At 45.2% G+C, this 19,774-nt stretch overlaps 2 protein-coding genes across 2 annotated transcripts in view; one reads left to right on the forward strand and one right to left on the reverse strand.

Moving 5' to 3' along the window:
- Positions 1–6,555, forward strand: part of CD160 (CD160 molecule) — a 9,000-nt gene extending 2,445 nt beyond the window's left edge. The window contains exons 3-4 of the mRNA XM_077753490.1: positions 3,948–4,082; positions 5,806–6,555. Coding sequence (XP_077609616.1) covers positions 3,948–4,082; positions 5,806–5,813 — 143 coding nt within the window. The 3' untranslated portion in view covers positions 5,814–6,555. The remainder of the gene's footprint in view (positions 1–3,947; positions 4,083–5,805) is intronic.
- Positions 6,556–9,264: 2,709 nt separating this feature from the next.
- RNF115 (ring finger protein 115) overlaps positions 9,265–19,774 on the reverse strand; it is a 90,177-nt gene continuing 79,667 nt past the window's right edge. The window contains exons 7-10 of the mRNA XM_077753341.1: positions 18,686–18,758; positions 17,735–17,828; positions 14,431–14,546; positions 9,265–13,777 (exon numbers count right to left, since the gene is read on the reverse strand). Of these exons, the coding sequence (XP_077609467.1) occupies positions 13,646–13,777; positions 14,431–14,546; positions 17,735–17,828; positions 18,686–18,758 (415 nt within the window). The 3' untranslated portion in view covers positions 9,265–13,645. The remainder of the gene's footprint in view (positions 13,778–14,430; positions 14,547–17,734; positions 17,829–18,685; positions 18,759–19,774) is intronic.

The following is a 19,774-nucleotide window of genomic DNA, read 5'->3' on the forward strand; positions in this document are numbered from 1 at the left end:
AAAAAAAAAAAAAAAAAAAAAAAAAAAAAGCCCTCCAGGTGAGAAGCCACCAGAGGTGTGCTTCATTTAAAAAAAAATTTTTTTTTAATGTTTTATTTATTTCTGTGAGAGAGAGAGACAGCGTGAGCAGGGGAGGGTCAGAGAGGGAGAGACACAGAATCTGAAACAGGCCCCAGGCTCTGAGCTGGCTGTCAGCAGAGCCCGACACGGGGCTCGAATCCACGAACTGCGAGATCATGACCTGAGCTGAGGTTGGATGCCCAACTGAGCCACCCAGGCACCCCCAGAGGTGTGCTTCAGAAAAACAGGAAAGTAAGTAGGTAGAGTGGATAAAATGGGATCCAGGAAAGTAAGGACTCTCATAGGGAAAGAAGATAAAGGAAACCTAGAACAGAAAAGGGCCAAAACAGGCAATTAGTCCAAAAGGAACAGGAGAAAGAGGGCGCTGGAAGATGAGTAGTGGGTAAAAATGGAATCGATAGGTCATCTTTCTGAAGGCCTGTGACAGATTGGATGAAGGATTAAAGATACAGATAGGAGGGGCGCCTGGGTGGCTTAGTCGGTTAAGCGTCCAACTTTCGCTTAGGTCATGATCTCGCGGTTCGTGGGTTCGAGCCCCGCGTCGGGCTCTGTGCTGACTGCCAGCTCAGAGCCTGGAGCCTGTTTCAGTCTGTGACTCCCTCTCTCTCTGACCCTCCCCTGCTCACACTGTCTCTCTCTCTCTCCTAGAAATAAATAAAAACTAATGAAAGTTTAAAAAAAAAAAGATACAGATAGGAGAACTTTTTCCTGGTTAAAAAAAATTCATCATTATCTCCAGGAAAAACACTGAATTTTACAAAAGGAAACCTAATCATGGGCCACAACTTGGCTCTACAATAGGTAACATTAACAGAAACCAGATTACGTAAAAATCAATTTAACTAAAAGGTGTAATGAAAGATGCAGAATGGAAGCTTCATCATCAGGAAGCGGTAACATAAGCACACTCTTTAGGACTATGGTGAGACATCTCCAAGCTCACAGTGGTTGTCCCCTAGGGAATAAGCATAGGAAAAAGGACACTGCTATTTTGCTCCATGAACTTGCAAATACTATCTTATGTTTTAAGAAAAATGGAAATAAATTACATCCCCTCCCAAATAAAAACCCAGCCCAGAGCCTTTTAAGAAATGCTTTAATCATCTCCTATGGTTAGCAGTTAAGTGACTTCAGTCTAGACTGACAGATTTTCTGCCTTGCTTCCTGCTATCTTGCCCTCTGACCCTCTACAGCAGTCAGCCCTTCCATTCTCCCCCTTATCAAACTCCCATCGCTATCAGCTTCTGTGACTGTACTCCTGGGGATTCCTACTTTTCTGGCTGTTCCCTCTTTCTCTGTCACTATTTCTGCCCCCTACCTCTCAAACGTGAGAATTCATTCCGTTAAGACTCACTCTACCTCTTCGGTCTTTGTGCTGTTTTTCCCAAGTTCTCATTTACCCTCCTGATTTTAACCCGCACCACCCTGCAAACTGGCCCACAAGTCAACTTCTCGAGCTCTGACCTCTTTCCTTAAGTTTCAATTAAAAAAAATTTTTTTTAGGTTTTTATTTTTGAGAGAGACCGAGTGTGAGCAAGGGGTTGGAGCAGAGAGAGAGGGAGACACAGAATCTGATGCAGGTTCTGGGCTCTGTGCTGACAGACGTGGGGCTCAAACTCACGGACTATGAGATCAAGACCTGAGCCGAAGTCAGATGCTTAACGGACTGAGCCACCCTGGTGCCCCCCATACCAAGTTCCAATTTAACGTTTCCACTGACCACTCGGCTCCTAGCTTCTGACTGCCATGCTTGCCATCTCAAACTCAAACCTATCCTGAGACCCTAGCTCTGCCCAGGATTTAGAAATCTTGGTGCCTTTTTTCTCTTCCCCATCCAGTCAGTTACTGAATGCTACTAGTTCTTTCCCATTCTCATTCCTTTCTTTCCAAAGGGGTTTTCCAAGTCTTCATCATCTCACACTGAAAATATTCTAGTAGTCTCCTGACAAACCTCTTGAAATCTGTCTTGTTCATATTCATTTCTCCTCCTACATTCTACCTCAGGAGCTATAACACAGCTCTTACCCAATAGTCCATCAACTCTAAATACGATCTGTCTTCAATCCACACTGCCACCTGATCTTTTTCTAAAATGCTAGTTTGTACATATTACGCCACCATTTGCAGAGTTTTACCAGCTTTTTCACGGTCTCTGGGACGATGTCTAAATTACTTTTGCCTGGCACTTTGGAAGCTCTAGAAAATTTCATTCTACAATTTATGTGAATACTGTTCCAGCTGATCGCACCAGTGGAAACTCCTCTGTCATTCTTCTCCAATTTGTCCTATTGATTTGGTATCCCACAGGCACAGTGCTAAGATTGGAGAACAGAATTGGAGCAGCAAAAAGTCCTTGCTCCTTATAAGCTAATCTATTGGGTCTATAACCTGGTCACATTCTCCTAATAACACCCTAAGCATTTCTTTCTTTTCTTTTCTTTTTAATGTTTTATTTATTTCTAGGAGAGAGACAGCGTGAGCAGGGGAGGGTCAGAGAGAGAGGGAGTCACAGACTGAAACAGGCTCCAGGCTCTGAGCTGGCAGTCATCACAGAGCCCGACGCGGGGCTCAAACCCACGAACCGCGAGATCATGACCCAAGCGGAAGTCGGACACTTAACCGAGTAAACCACCCAGGCGCCCCACACCCTAAGCATTTCTACTTGTGACCGCTTTCCATGAAATAAAACGCCTTTCTCCTCCTTTCAGTATATTTAAGTATTAGGGTCAGCACATACGGATGCTCACCAAATGCAGAGAGAAGGTTGCTTTTGGAAGGTGAAACTAACAAAGCCGGGCAGGTAACACAGTGTCTGTAAACAATGTCTACCATTTACTGAGTGCTGACTGTGTGCAGGCATTGTGCTGAATGACAGATCAATTCTTTCATTTAAGCTTCATGGCCTTTCTGAGGTTGCACTTATTCTTGTCATGTGACAAGTCAGGCGCAAAGGTAATTTGGGTAAGGTCATTCAGCTAGTAAATGGTAGATAAAAACCCAGATCTATTCCAAAGCTCAAGATTTTAACTTCTGCTAAACTGACTGACACACTCCAGAAGAGGATTTTGAAATGAGATTTGGGGGCACTCAACTCCAAGGTGATTAAGCTATTTTAGCTGTCTCTCTAACAAGACTTTGAAGTTTCTTCACTAGGGCGCCTGGGTGGTTCAGTCAGTTAGGCAGCTGACTCTGGCACAGGTCACGATCTTGCAATTCTAGAATTCAAGCCCTGTGTCAGACTGTGCTGACAGCTTAGAGCCTGGAGCCTGCTTCAGATCATGTGTCTCCATCTTTCTGCCTGTCCCTAGCTTGCACTCTCCCTCAAAAATAAACATACATTAAAAATGTTTAAGAAAATGACATGACAGACTTTAAAAGGTACAATCAAAGGGTACCTGGGTGGCTCAGTCAGTTAAACATCTGACTCTTGATTTCGGCTCAGGTCATGATCTCAAAGGTTTGTGAGTTCGAGCCCTGCATCGGGGTCTGCACTGATGGCATGGAGCCTGCTTGGTATTCTCTCTCCCTCTCTGTGCCGCTCCCCTGCTCTTTCTGCCCCTCCCCTGCTCATGCTCACTCTCTCAAAATAAATTAACATTAAAAACAATTAAAGCTCCTTCAAGGTAGGCCTGTTTGTATCCTCAGTGTGACACACAGTAGATTCTGTATCAGTTCATTGCTGCGCTTAAGGACATCATTATCACTACCCATAAATGTTAAAAAATACTTATTTGGGCAATAAATTGTGCTGAGAGCTATCCTTGGAGATAAAAAAAAAAAAAAGAAGAAGTCCTGAGATGATGCAAAAGGAGGTATTAATGATTTCTGAAACCCTCCCCTGATCCACTGATTCTCTTCTCAACCAGAGACAGGGTACTACACAGTCAAAGGACTGAAGCAAACCGAACACCCAAAGTTCAGTCACAGTCCACGCACTACCGGTTCAGGCTTCCTGCAAAAGATCTGGCTGATGCTGGTCACCAGCGTGCTGGCCCTTCAAGGTATGTTCAGAAGAGCCTTAAGCACCTGCAATGAGGGGGCTACACCTCTGCCGTCTAGATTATCTTCCAGGAGGAGATGGGTGGAAAGGTAGCTCAGAGTGGGAGACTGAAATGCGGCTCAGGCCCTGGCCGTCCACGGGAAACCATCAAACCAACACGAGAGCAAAACTGGTCCAAAGGGACTCAAGATCTTATGTTAACTAGAGGGAGATGGACGAGACACATTTTCCACTGGATTGGAGGTCAGACCTGTTAGGAAAGAATGCTTCTGGCAGAGGCAAACACATAAATATAGCTGCCTCTCCCCACTGGACCAACAGAAGGCTACAAGTTAAGGTAATAGGTAACAGAGGCTGAACTCATAATGATTTGCCATTACATTTTTGCAATAATCAGCAGCTGATGGAGGATTTTTCCTGTCCTTGGCATTCTTAATTGCATTTTACTTCAGCTGTCCTCTAATCAATAACTACCACAGTTCTTGTGTTACCAGAATGTCAGTGCTATAAATGCAGGGACGATGCCTCATTTACCCTAACAAAGGCAGTACCATGCACATAGTAAGCTCTTAATAAATTTGTTAAAAAAAAAATCTGTTAGGTTTTTCTAACTCTAACGATGGGTCAGGTTTTATATATGGGGATTCTAAACTCATCTTATTCTTCCGGGCAAACATTCCCTGATTACTAATCAAGAAACAGGCACAAATAGATTAAATGTTACTCCAGTTCACAGAAATACAGGACCTTCTCATTCTAAAACCATGTGCTCTCCGTAATCACCTACTATATACTAAGCACCTTCTCTCTCTCCTTTACCACCCTCCCCATTTCCGGCAAGAGGACCACCTAGAACTCCCTAGTCCAGCCCCTTCACTGCAAACTAGCAAAAGACCTTATCTGTGATCCTTGGCCAAAGCTGCCCAATGTTAAGCCTGTGACGGCTGTCGAGAGCAAACTGGTGAATATCAAGCAGTCTGACCCTTTAGACCCAATTCTTTCCCGAGTCTAAATTCTCTCAGATGGTTAGGCTACTCCGTTAGTAAAATAAATTTCTTCATAAATACTCTGAAAAGGAAATTGCAATCTAGGACCCCTTACTTACCACCTTTGACCTCCGGGTTATGTTAGAGCAAAAAAGCTCTCCGCTCGTTCCCCTTTCCAATCAGGTGCTAAGAATGAACTGGTGATAGTTGATGCCTTTTACTCTTCTTCCCCCAACTCAAGACCTAGCAGAAACACGGAAGAAGTGATGTTCAGGGGTCACCCTTTTGGACACACGTGTTCTCAGGCCCAGAGAGATCACGTAGATCAACTTATCATCTTACACATGGTCGAAAGGAGGAGAAGGGAGCTCCCTGGGTCTCTGGGCCTCCCTCCGCTCCTGAAACCACCTTCACGAGCATCCCTGTCCTGTCCTTGTGCCGGCCTGCGGTGCGACACAAGGAGAATCCACCTGCAACTTTTTGCGTGGCATCACTTCTTCTCTGATTGCCCTATTTCCTGCAAGGAGACCTCAAAGGTTGGCTTTGTCCCCAGCTTCCACCAAAACCAGCCAGATTGGCTAGAGGTCACAAATGCAATGTTAGCAATAAGATACAACTCCTACAACCTTCCTTCCTTCTTTCCTTTCCATTCCGTCCCGAGTCTCAAGGGCGCAATGGTGAATGACATCTGCTACCTAAGTTGTACGGCAGTTAACATCAACTTTCTTCTTTCTACAGCTTTGTAAGCCTGTGCCAGAAACTTAAAAAAAAACTTACAGCAAGATGAACCTGACACTCTGTAGCTTGCTGCCTTTCACGGTGCCACATACAGAGAAGAAAACAGCAGAGGGAAAGAGATGCTAACCATGCCAAGAATCCGGAGAACCGAAGGTGGGGCAAATGAACGCATTCCTTGACCTCCTCTTCTCACTGCCAGACCAAACCTTTCTTCCCAGCCCTGTCGCCACTTAAAAGAACAGCTGTTACAAAAGTGGCTGGTGTACAGTTCTCACTCAAACATCGGAAAAGTATATGTGGTTTTGTGCCCAAGAAAAACGTTTTCCTCCCCCCTCCTCCAACATAGTAAACACACAAACCAAACAAAATGAGAACACCAATTTTTATGGAAGAAATGTTTATTCAACACTGGAAAGAAGAGCGAAGAAACAGGCAAAGATAGGTAGGAGAAGAAAGCCAGAGCTGGTGACGGACTCGGCACGAAACTGAGGAAAGGAAGACACCTTGGCATTGGGCAGCAACCCCACCGAGCAGCAGCCAGGAGAAGCAGCAGCTGTGTGCCAAGCCCACAGGGCACAACTGCCGGGCTTCCACCAAGTATCTGTCCGTCTCTTTGGTCACATCTCTTTTCTTTTAAATAAATGCCCAAAGCAGCCTTGGCTTTTCTCAAGTCACATGTCCTCTGGTCTTTCTCTTTGGGCAGATGACCTCCTGTCCTAGCTAAGCAAGGAGTGGGGGAGGTGGCTGGGGGGACTGCAGGATATTCCTGACAGGAGGAGCTACGTGGTTAAAGGGGCAGGAATCCAGACAATTTAACTGGACCTAAATGGGAAGCCATCAAAAGGAAACAAACACCTTACCTGTGATCCTTGGCCAGGACCTGCCAAAATATGGGAGCTGAGGCTTGTGGGAAGAGGGAGGGAAAAAGCTGAAAAAGATGGGTTAGACCTTTATTAGTGATGGCCTCGACCCTCGAACTACGGATTTGGGATTTTGTACCTTAATTCAGGCTTTGCAATGTACCAGCTCTGTGTCCTTGGGCCAATGAAATTTTGAGATGCTATTTCGGTCTACTTATCTGTACATGGGATCTTGCCCACACTATCTTCTGTTCCCACAGGGCCGCTGAGGTTCAACTGAGATTCTGGATTTTAAACCATTTTGAATATGGACTCCAAACTCTCCAAAGCTTTCTCCATTATATTATGTTCACTCTAATCTTTCCCTACCATTTTTATGTGTTTTTTGTGTTTCTAACTAAAGTTTAAGCTCACATGGATGACATCTTTTGCTTTTTACTCTTCAAAGAATCTTGTGAAATGTCTCAATATTATACACAATCACTGGAAGTCTCACAAAATTCTCACCCGTTGTGCTATACTCATTGAAGGCCACACACAGACATCTGCAAAAGGACACATGACCGCTGTCAAAGCTGGTCGGGACATTCAAGAACATCAGACGATTAGCTCTGACTTGAACTAAGCAGAATAAATAAAGCAACGATAAGTCAGAAGTCCCATTTCTAAGGAATTTGTTTTATTTATTCTGCTTAAGATTTGGTTATATCAGAAATGTAAAATACTTTCTATCTTGGCTTCAAAATAGTACTGATACCACCAATTTCAAATTAGCCTACAAATTTCCATGCATGAATAGGTCGTTTTCTGAACACAAATCTTAACCTTAGTCTATATGAGTGATTCACAGCCCATGCATGGAACGTGAACCTCTGTGAGGCCACGGAATTATTACAAGGGATCTGCTTAAGCATTACCTTCAGTCTGAATAAATAATAGTATCTTACAAATATTTATATATTATCTTTCAACTGGATGCAGATGATGGTGTGACTAATAAAGACAAACTGATTGAAAAGCATTACTGACAGGCGTCTGGCTGGCTTGGTCAGAAGAGCATATGACTCTCGATCTTGCGGCTGTGAGTTCGAGCCCCACGTGGGGTGTAGAGATTACTTAAATTTTAAAAAACTTAATAAAAAACACTAAGAAAATAAAAGCAGTACTGAAATCACAGCAGCATTTGTTATGTACTTTTTCATCAAAGAATCCTAAAAATACAACTGTCACCTTGTTATGAGGAGTCTAATAATTTTTGGACCTTAAAGTTGGTACCTTTTACTAGAAAAGGTGAAGAACCACAGGCCTGCATCCCGTGAGTCATAAATATGCAGCTGAAAGAGGAAAAGGGCAACAAACATACAGACTCTACTTCTGTGGATACCAACAAGCGCAATTTGGCCAAACTTTATAAAGTGTGTATGTCTCCGGTCTTGGAGTTGAATGCCCAGAATTCCACTCATCTGGCAGGTATGAGAGATCAAAACCTCCTAATGTCCTTTGGATAAGATAAGGGCCCTAAGTGGACCCTAGGAAATAACCTCCAGCACGTTGTACTCTAGACATTCTACTTTGAACCCGGGGAGTAGCCCGGTGGTTCCCAGGCTGAGTGATGAGACACTGACATCACTGTAAGCCCACATGATGACTACTTGTGATATGTTCCCTCAAGGTCCTGCCTCAGAACTTATGGGAGGATCATTCTGGAGAGTACGCTTCTTGGGGCTCCTGCATAGCTCTGTTGGTTGAGCATCTGAGTGTTGATTCTGGCTCAAGTCATGATTCCAGGGCCACGGGATTGAGCCCTGCTTTGGGCTCCGCACTGAATGTGGAGCCTCCTCGGGATTCTGCTCTCTCTCTCTCTCAATTTCTCTGCCCCTCTCCCCTACTCGTACTCTATGAAAATTAAAAACAAGAAAAACAACAACAAAAAAACAAGTGGAGAATTATTTTAAAAAGTTTAAATGTTTTATTTATTTCTGAGAGAGAGAGCGAGAGAGAGACAGTGTGAGCAGGGGAGGGTCAGAGAGAGAGGGAGACACAGACTCCGAAGCAGGCTCCAGGATCTGAGCTGTCAGTACAGAGCCCGATGCAGGGCTCGAACCCACAAACCGTGAGATCATGACCTGAGCCAAAGTCGGACGCTTAACCGACTAAGCCACCCAGGCGCCCCAACAAGTGGAGAATTATTAAAAAAAAAAAAAAGTATGCTCTCCTGTTAGTCCCCAACTCCCAAATCCCTATTGGTTTATTCTGGTGAAAAGCACTCATCTTCCCACCTCCCTACTTCAGAAGCCAAAGAGGGCTTTCCCTCTCATCCAATTCAGCCCTGCTCCTCCGTCTTCTAAAAATCTATCTTCCTTCACAGATGTCAGTGCCTGTCTAGATCAGCTCTAAAAACTACCTCTGAAGAGCCCCTCCTTTCCAAAAGCCCCACAGGCTGTTCTGTTGTTGTTGTTTAAAACAGACACAAACTATGGTTCCCTCTTGACTAGTTTCTGTTAAGACGGATAGACGGGTACATTTATACTTTGTATTCCTCAAGTAAAAGAGCATGCGGACGGACACCAAACAGAAAGAAACTAAGGCATGCAGAAAGTCAAGAGAAGTCAATTTTGTATCAATAATTTATCCAACAAAATAAAAATAAAAAGCAATAGGAAACTGTATTTGTGTTCAACTAATTATACTACAGAAGCCAGGGGTGATCTATTTCCTCAAAGCTGTTTTTTCCCTCCACACTTAAGTGACTGGGCTTTTACCTCCCGGGAATCCCTTAGCCACACACCATACAGTAGGATGTCTGCCCGAGCCAAACAGCGCACCCTAGCAGAGAACTGAGGAAATAGAAGGGCCTGAGGGTACAGTGAGAACTGGAGTGCGAGGCCCAGGCCTCTGCTGTACGTGCTAACTTTACCTCAATGGCCACCACAGCCCTTTGTTCCTCTGGTGTGAAATGTGCATATATATGTGTGTGTCTATGAACACACACACACACAAATGTGGAATTTGTTTCTCCTATTAGCTACTTAAAGTAAGAGTGGTTGGGAAAAAGAAACAAATTCTTCCCCAAAAAATGTCCTTCGAACTTGAGAACTAAGTATTGGACCAGAGAGAGTACTGCCCAAAGAAAACATCTAACAAGAACTTAACTGTTAGGCAGCAATTGCTGACAACTAAAATTTATCAGCTAAGGAAGCTATTTCATTTATAGGCATCTCCATATCCCCCACCCAGAGTAATTCTTTTTTCTTACAAATTAGAACATGGAAAGGAAAGACTCCGGCAGCTATAGCAACAGGGGCAAAATGCCATTCTGGAATCTCCATGTTTCCCAACTCTTCAGAGCACTGGCAGTAGGAACTTGGAGGGAAAATGACATGTTTAAGGCCAGGCTTATTCCCTCTCCCTGTTCCCAATTCATTAGCTGAGAAACTTTAAAGACACTGGAGATCTCAGCTAAAAATGTTCACCACTCTGCCCTTCCCACTCAACTTCCTGGTTCTGTCCAGCCAGGACTAACCCACAGGAACGAGAGTTAGACTCACCCCTCCGGTAAACTACTCGGTAAACTACCCGAGAAGCAATCATCACTTGGAGGCCAGTAAGGAGCTGTCCTATATTACTTCCCAACTTCTAAATTTATCACGCTCTAGGCGGTCTCTCCTGATTATGTGCTAATAAAATACTTTTCTTCCCTCTAATCTCAAATGACAGTGGACAAAGGAGAGATAAAGAAGAAAAGACATTTATGAATAAGACAACAATCTGTTTAGCTCTGCATGGGAACCCACAGGCCATTTGGTCTGAATGTAAAGGCCTCAAGCATAAGGACTCAAGATCTGAAATTGCAGGAGTTTCCTCTTCTCCTTAACAACCAAGGAGGGCTAAATCTCTCTCCTTGGCGATGAAACCCCCAGATTCCTGAGTCTGTAAAGCCTTCCTACTGGAAAAGAACACTTGAAAAGTCCAGGTTATGCAGCCGTCTGCCTCGGGCACTCTCTCTAAACTGTTTGAAACGTTTAAGAGCAAGGCATTCCTCAAAATAAACTCTTAGCACTAGCCGTGTTCTGGTGTTAGACCAATGAATCTACAATGCTTCTTCCTAGAATGGGAGGCATCTCAGATTTCTTCCAGGTTAATTCAGGTGAAAGAACAAGGGATGTGTGTGGCACACAGCAAACTGGCTTTCATCCTATTTACATTTCTTTCACTTTTTAACCCTGGAACTGAAGCCTCTAAGCAAAGTAGACATTTCTGATACAGATACACGGCTGACCTGGGGACATTTAAGTGGGGTGAGTACCACTCTGCTGCATGCATCGTTTCTATTTTTCCTACTGTGACTATTAATTTTATGCGTCAACCTGGCTGGGCCAAGGGGTACCCTCAGTATTTGGTCAAACATTATTCTGAGTATGTCCCTGAGGGTTAGTTTTGGTCAGATTAACATCTGAATAGGTAGACTAATTAGAGCTGATTGCTCTCAGAAGGTCAATGTCAGCGGGCCCCATCCAAACAGCTGAAGGCTCAACTAGAACAAAATGGCTGACACTCCCACTCGCATTGGGGACTGCCTCTTGTCTGACTGAGTCAGGACATTGGTCTTTTCCTGCCTTTGGACTCAAACTAAAAAGGCTTTTCTTGGTCTTCTGCATTGGAATTTATACCACTGCTCTCCTAGTACTCAAGCCTTTGGAGATCAGACTAGAAGTACACCATAAGCTGGCTGGCTGCCTGCCTGAAGGTCTTGAAAACTTCTTAGCCTCCATAATCACACAAGCTAATTCCTTATAATAAATCTCTATGTGCACGTGTGCATGCATACACACACACACACACCCCATACTGCCCTACTGATGTTGTTTCTCCGGAGAACCCTACCCTAGTACACGCTTTAACCTAAATTAACCAGGAATTCCAAGATACCTCCTAGAAAGAAACACAAAGATTCCTTAAGTGGGAGGGGTACAGGAAATAGGAAAAAATTTTTAAAAAAGCCTCCTCCCCTCTATCAGAGCAAAAAAAGCGGAGAAAATCTCAGCTGAGACCGACACTATTTGCTATTCTGTGTGTGAAAATGGTAATTCTGTATGTAGCACTCTGTTTCCGACCCTCTGTGAAATGACCCAGATGTGGTCTGGTTCCCCAGTTTTTCAGCTATAGTAAAAATACAACTGCCTGTCCCGGCCTCTCCGGCCTCTTAACAGGGAGACAAGATCGTAATTTTTCTGACACAGCAAATGCTGTTCTACTTGAAAACTACAACGTGCCCCAATGTCAGCATGGCCCTTCTCCATCTAGGTAGTGCTATTAAATGTTCAGAATACACCTCACACCCGCCCCCCGCCCCGTTCTTGACCCTGTCCCCCATTCAAAAGTGATGTGTAGTTTGAGGCCACCCATCAATATGCACAGTAAGGAGCTCACAATCTCCAAAGAAGCCATCCCTGCAGAGGTAGGTTATGAGAGGCACTGGAGGAAACATCTTTTATTCCCTCTGGGCCCAACCTAAATCATACCCTGCAGTCACAATTGTAGGGGGAGGCTGCTAATCCGGCATGCCATTGTCCCTCTTTCTCTCCCCTACACATTTAACCTCCACCAAAGATTCCTCCAAGGCCCCTTCCCGCACCCCCAAAACCAGTGTATGATGGCCAACAAAAACTGAGGAAAGAGTCCTGGCCAAGGAAGAGACTCATCCAAGAGTGGCCTTCTGGTTCTGATCATTCCAGACTGCGAAAGGCCGATGTGACCAGACAAGCAGGGGCCACTGTGACACGCGCGCACAGTGGTTACATGTCCCCATCATGTCTTTTTGAGACTCTGAAGTTTCAACAACATTCTTCATCTTCTTCATTTATTCAACTTTAAACACTTAAATGCTTCGAAGAGCATGTGCAATGAGACACTGTCAGGCTGAAAACCTACAGCCCACCTCTCCAAGGCCAAGTTGTTTCGGGCATGATCACAATAATCAATCTAATTCCAAGTACAGCCAGAACTAAGCAGAAGAGAAAGATTTCAGAGATTATAAAAGGGCTTAAAAAATTAAAACGAGACAAGGTGAACTCTCAATTGCTGAAGACCAATGAATTACTAAAAACAGTGCAATGAAGTAATTCCACTTCTGAGGGAAACTGTTATAAGGTCCCCATGACAAAAGGCAGTAAACAAGGAGTTGGGGGTCATTTAAAATAGCCCCAGAATCAAAGATTTCAAATATCTGTCCTCCTGTGCCTGTGTGCTGCCCAACTCATTTGCAAAAAGGAACCAGGATCAGATTCCCACCAACTTAAGATTCCTAAGGTGTGTCACACAGGCTTCTGCAGGAACTGCACCTCATGAAGTAGTCTTTGAAAATAAAATGAGAAAACCAGAGTGCAACAATAAGCCACTTTCTCCTCCCCACTGTAATTTTTCTTTGATTTTCTGAGGATTCAAAACAAAACAGAATCGTTAGTCTCAGATTCCTGAATTAATCTGACCTCGCTTTGTGGCTAATGTGGCCAAGAGGAGATGTTTTTGTACAATTAAAACAGGAAGACTTTAAATCAGCAGGACTTCAGGGCTGTGGTTCCACTGCATCTACTATAAAATATACTAGTGGCAGGGTGGAGGCTAGAGTGGGAAGTGGAAACGTCCACGACTAGGTGACATGACAGATGGTGGGGCCCTGGCCAGATTTTAAGGTAAAGTGATTCTACTCTGTCTGGCAGGGACCCCACAGCATCAAGTTTCACACTTATAAAAGTATCACTCTGAATTCAGGAATGAGAGGCATTTGGTTGTAGATACAATTCAATCTGCAGATACTAACTTTAAGTTGAGAGAAGAAAAACACTCACTGCATTAATATTATGGGTTGGGGTTTCTTATGCGATTCCTACATCCACCTACTATTTTTTTTGTTTCAATACAACTGACAGCTGTGATAAGAAGACTACCACAGCCGTGGCTCAGATGCGGGCTTTTCAGCTTCAGAAAGTCCATCGGTCATGTAGCTGGCTGTCACTGCTGTATCTGTTGCTTGCAGAGGCCTCAGAGTTCTGAGTTTGCCGAGTAGAGTCCTCGCCATTTAAGCTCTTCCTACACACAGGACATGTGTCGTGCTGAAACAGAAAGAGATCAGTGCATGTCAACAGCCTCACCTGAGAAGCTGGAGGTGCCAGACCCTGAAGGAACCCTGAGCGCCGGCGGGCAGAAAGACAAGAAGGGCATGCACTCTCACAGTGCACACTGGGCTCAAAGCTCTGACACCGGGTCATACTCCAAACAGAACTTTAAACAGAAATGACAGCGAGAATTCCAGGCTGGGATCTTAACCACAGCTACCACTCATCACCAGTCAGAACCTACCAGATACAGGGACCTGAGATGGTCTAGAGTGAGGGTCAGCAGACTTGTGGTGAAGTAAACATCTTAGACTTGGCAGGCCATGCTGCCTGTGTCACAACCACCCAACTCTGCTGAAGCAGCACAGAAGTGGCTGTAGACAACTGGTAAACAAATGCATGTAGCTGTGCTCCAATATAATTCATTTACAAAAACAGGTGGCAGGCTCATGGCTGGAGGCTGTGGTTTGGTAACCTCTGGTCAGAGAAGTTTCCAAACACAGTGATCTAAAAAACAGCCATGGCACCAGCAGGAGTTAGACAGGAAATAAAATCTGCTCTGCCTGGCTCTCCACTGACCCGGAGCCACCCCCCACCCTGATGTGGCCAGCAGGGGCAGCGCATCACACGTGAGAGCTAGCCGTACTCACCAGCTCTAACCATGGTACGATACAGCTGCTGTGGAAAAAGTGGTTGCAGGGTAACTGCCGGACTTCCTCTTCAACTGCGTAATCTTCTTTGCACACTGGACACTCTAAACCCGTATCTGTTGGAGGAGGAAATGCCTTCAAAAGGAAGCAAGCGACAAGAAGGAAGGAAAAAACAGCCCAAAGGAAGTGTAAGAAACGATACAAAGTGTGCCCTGGGCGGAGGAGGCGGGAAGCACGAACTTTACTTCAAAGTGGGCTGGCAGGAGACAGGGGCTTCGTGAAAAGGAGGATCAGAACGGGAATAGTCCAGGAAGGCCTACTTTTCAACATCAAGGCTTATAAAAAATAAACCGGGGCTTGGATGATCGGTTAAGTAAAACAGGGAAAACACCTTCCCAGACATGTGGTATCCTTCTGGCAGTTTCTACTTAGGAGACACAGGCAATCTGTCGGCCACGACCAAGGGATGCATCTGAGGGACCTCAGCAGCTGCCAGCCAGCGTCTCAAGCCACTTCCATCTCAAGCCACTTCCAGCCTGCTCTTCTCCCCGCTCTGCGTCCTCGCTCCGCGTCCTCACAGCGGGCTGTCCTAAAGCCCTCGGCACACGGTGCTGTGTGCCGGGAGACGGTAGCAGTGCCAGGAGGCGGCGCTGCAGACCTGTGGGGGCCCCAGGGCAGCTCTGCTCTAGAAGCAGGCTCCATGGGGGAAGGGCTGCAAACTGGAGTCTCCTGAGTCTCCCAAGTCTAGCGGCACTTCGGGGGCTGCATGCCCCGGGGCACTCGAGGACTCAGAGCAGTAAGACTCCCAACAGTCACCCCTGCCTCTCTGCTCCTAGCTCACACCTCTACCTCAATTCTAGCCTTTATTCCTTATGCCTGGTCTAGCAGAACAGCCTCCCAGGAAGTCTAGAGGAACAGCCTCCCAGGAAGTAGTATCCTTGACCCCAGGCTTCAACCTCCGAATGTATCCTATGCTTTGCAAGCCAATAATTTCCCCTAATACTGGCTTCCCCAGGGGGCACCTCAAACTCCCCAAATTCAAAATGAAAAACATCACATCACTGTCATGCCCAAACCCCGCCAGACGGGAGGGGGGAACGGAGGGTCACAACCCCCACCCCATAGACGGCAGCACCACCTCTGTAGTTCCTGAGCTACAAACTCTCACAGTCACCCTTGACCCTTTCCCCTCTTTGATCCCACAAGGCAATCAGTGACGTGACGAAAGTCCATCTTCCAAGTGATACTGGGCCTACCAAGCCCTGTCGGCGGCACGGCGGCCGTCACCTGCACCCACCTGGATGCAGCAGCAGCCCCCCCCCCCCGAGCCCCTGCTTCTGCTTTCTGCACCTTCCAATCTATTTGAGACACTACCTCCCAGCTAATCTTCCCTGAAGAGGACCTGAAGTCCCCCGGTCCTCCATCCAGGGACCTATGAACCTTGCCGGCTGCCTGAAACATCCAGCAGGAACTGCTCTGCCGGTTCCGACGTCCGCTCCAACCAGGCCTTCTGCCCGGTCACCCCTCCCCCTGGCTCCTAAACCAGACTGCACTTCGGGGCCAACAGGGCCACTCTCCTTTTACCTGATTCAGACACTGTGTCCATGCTGAAATTCTCACACCGGTTCAGACTCTTCCTTGAACAGAACAACCTCTCGAAGATGGCCTATCCTGTCTTTAAAATCTTCTCTGACTCTAAATTGGAATTTGTGGTGCAAGAAACTCCCAGTTCAAAACAATGTCCCTTGTCACTAAATTCCTTCAGTGCTTAAAAGTAAAATAATATCTCTGTCTAATGTACCTGTGACAGAATAAATGTGAAACAAATTCCCAGCTACCCATTTTTTCTCTTCCTCTGTATCATCTGCTCAATACTATGTTTTATACTGCTTTTTTAAAAAAAATGTTTATTAATTTAGTTAGAGAGTGAGAGTGAGAGAGAGAATCCCAAGCAGACTCCAGCTGTCAGCCCAGAGCCCAATGCAGGGCCTGATCTCACAACAGTGAGATCATGACCTGAGCTGAAATCAAGAGTCAGATGTTTAACTGACTGAGCCACCCAGGTGCCCCTATACTGTTTTCTAATCACTGAGTTGAGTTTTGCTTCCCCTAGTAAGCTCTTCAAGAAGTCAAGTCTTGGGTTGCCTGGGTGGCTCAGTCAGGCAAGCATCCAACTTTGGCTCAGGTCATGATCTCATGATTTGTGAGTTCGAGCCCTGCATTGGGCTCTGTGTTGACAGCTCAGAGCCTGGGGCCTGCTTCAGATTCTGTCTCTCCCTCTCTCTCTGCCCTTCCCCTGCTTGCACTCAGGTCTCTCTCTCTCTCAAAAATAAATAAACATTAAAAGAAAATTAAGAAATCAAGTCTTATATCTCTGTTTCCTGCATGGCAACTAAAAAAAGGACATGGTGATTGCTGAGGAAATACTTCCTGAAATATAAAGGGAATTCTCAACTTTTAACATTTGCAGGCCCTGCTCCTAGGTGCCAGGGAAGCTATATACTTTTAACACTTACCAAAGAAGGTCAAAAGGACTCCTCAAACCCACAAAGCATGGGCTCCATTTCTACTCTGAGCACATACCGTACATCTGCTTTGTTAAAATAAATAATAACCAAAAAGGGAGCATTCTAAACATAAAGATTAAAAAAAACAAAGGGCACCTGGGTGGCTCAGTTGGTTAAGCATCCGACTTTGGCTCAGGTCATGATCTCACAACTCGTGAGTTCAAGCCCTACATTGCTCACTTGCTCTCTTGCTCTCTCTCTCAAAAATGAATATTAAAAAAAACTAAAACAAAAATCTCTTGGTTCCCACAAGATTAAAGCCATAAAGTCATAAAGTCTTATATAAACTAAAAATATAAGATAAAATCTCTAATTTTCTGGAATGTCCTTTGTCATAATGATTTGTAACTATATAAAAAACAGCATCTGGCTGGCTCCGTCAGTACAGCATGCAACCCTTATCAGGGACATGAGTTCAAGCCCCACACTGGGTATGGAGCCTACTTAAACAAACAAACAAAACCCTTCACCAAATGGCCTTTCCCCAGAGGGCCCTCTTCTTTATGAGGACTGCATCCTGGGCAATTATCCTAACTTGAGCTCAAATAAAATTCTTTTCCTTTCTCTTTAAAATTTTTAAAAAGTTCTGTCTACTTTGCATCAATGTAACTAACTTTTGGGGCGCCTGGGTCTAGGTCGGAGTGCTACAGCCTCACCTGCAGGTCCCCAGTACAAGAAGGTGCTGCGGCTCTGAACACAGGTCAGGTTTGACAGAAGAAGTAAGGAAATGAACCTACCAACTTGTTCCTGAGTTACTGTCACTGTTGGAAGAGATGTGATCTTTTCTTTGTCAGCTGGGGGAGGCCCTGTGTTTTCCAGTTGTCCTAAAAGCTACAAAAAAGGAAAAAGAAAAAGACAACGAGGNATGTTAGCTGCTCTCACTCCTGCAAGGCTCCGCTGCTGCCAGAACATTCATGACTGCTTTACAATCTCAGAGTGACCTCAGTGTAAGCCTATACACAAGCCCGTCACTGCAAGGCCCACCTGTAGCCATAAAGCAATCTCAGAGGCAGCATAAGGGTTGTGATGTCAGGAATAAAAGTAAAACTGAACGAAAGGTAATAATACTCGACTGGTCTAAAAACTTCATTCTGCTGGAAGAAATAAAAGGGTGGGAGTATGGAAAGTACCATAAAGTAAGCCAAGAAATAGGTAAATTACTGCCTACGAGAAGATTTGGATATAAATGACATGCTTTCTATTCTCAGCAATCCACAAGGAAAATGAAAACCATTTGAACTAAAATAAACATAAATAAGTGGAAGCAATTATATGTCATGGGAAAACCTTTTTCTCTGCTTCCTTCCCCTACTTGGCTCCATCTAGCAGAAATCCCTGCTTCAAACATGTGAGGAGACCCTCCCTCCTTTTCTGTGAAGTGTTTGTTAACAGGATCCTCACAGGACTGAACAAGAGGCCAAAACTAACAAATCATGTTTGTTACAGGAGAAATCTTTTCTTCTTATGGAGGTGAAACCATCTTCTGGAAAGTCCCTAGGACCTCAAAGGTACATGGATGCTAAACTAAATCCATAACTGTTCATCCTTTCAGTAAAATGGAAACCCACAAGCTCACAATATTAGGGAAAGCAGAGTGACTGCCATTCAGGAAGTAGCAGAAGGAAAGCAGGAAGCCTGTGGAACCGTGAGACACACTGAACAGACAGCCTCAAAAGGCAGCTCCTCACCTGGGTTACAATGGCATCAAGCCCTGTCTGACCCCAGGCATAGTCCCCGGGGTTGGAGTGCAGCATCCCGCTCCTATACGTGAGATGAGACAGACAGCATTAGATGGAGGGCCCAGGCTCCGCCTCACACCACAGGGAAACTGGCAGGTCCTGCTCTCTCTCAGAGCTGGAAAGTCACTAGTTCTTTAAAACCAGGTGGCAAGGAATTTCTCAGTATTTTTAAGGTCAAACAGATTCTCCGGAAGCAGTCTCTTACTCTCTTTAAGTAAGGCATTTTTACTTATTCGAATAGAACATAAAATGTGAAGCTACCTAAAATATCACATGACACACCAGAGCAAAAACAGTGACTCAGTGCCTACTGGCTAAGAAGTGTTTGTCTTCTCTACACCCACTTCGAGTAAATATAGATGGAGCTGCTTTTTAAGGAGAGTTTTCCCTTTGTGACTGGCGAAAATCTATAGCAGACCTCCCTCGTTCTAAGAGGCTGCCCACCGCCCCAAACAATGAGGAGCTTTCAGTGGAGACGCGGCCACAGCGGTCTCTTTAATCACAACTCAGAGCAATTACAAAAGGGACCTGGCAGCACCTGTGTTTGGAGCTGCTGGTGCACTACCCTGGATGACAGTCGTCCAGACTCTTTGGTTGGAACGTGTTAAAAGAAACTAGAGGCTGGAACACAGGGTAACTGAGTGGAAGGACCGAGGACCCTGAGCAAAGGAGCCTTCCAGGGCAGAGTCAGAAGTGATATGTGATGGTCTAGACAAGAAGAAATTCCATCTTAACCCCTATCGTACTTCAGTGACAGCCTGATAGTGAAATACAGTCTTTTCTTTCTCCTGACATACCTTCTTACTTTAAGAATTCAGAAATTCTTAAGGATAAACTCTTCCCGTACAATCTAGAGAAGAAACCTGCCAGTCAGATTCCAGCCTGGCAGAGACCATCTCATCCCCCTCTCACACAACTGTCGAACCAGAATGTGACTCAAGCCCCACACAGCCAGTGCTCACACATCCTGGGGGACCATACAAAATAAGTTCTGATTAAGTTTGGGCTCAGCAACTACAGGCAATCTAACAGTCTGCC

This window comes from Crocuta crocuta, unplaced genomic scaffold (genome assembly GCF_008692635.1).
Source record: "Crocuta crocuta isolate KB4526 unplaced genomic scaffold, BGI_CrCroc_1.0 scaffold620, whole genome shotgun sequence".
Taxonomy (NCBI): domain Eukaryota; kingdom Metazoa; phylum Chordata; class Mammalia; order Carnivora; family Hyaenidae; genus Crocuta; species Crocuta crocuta.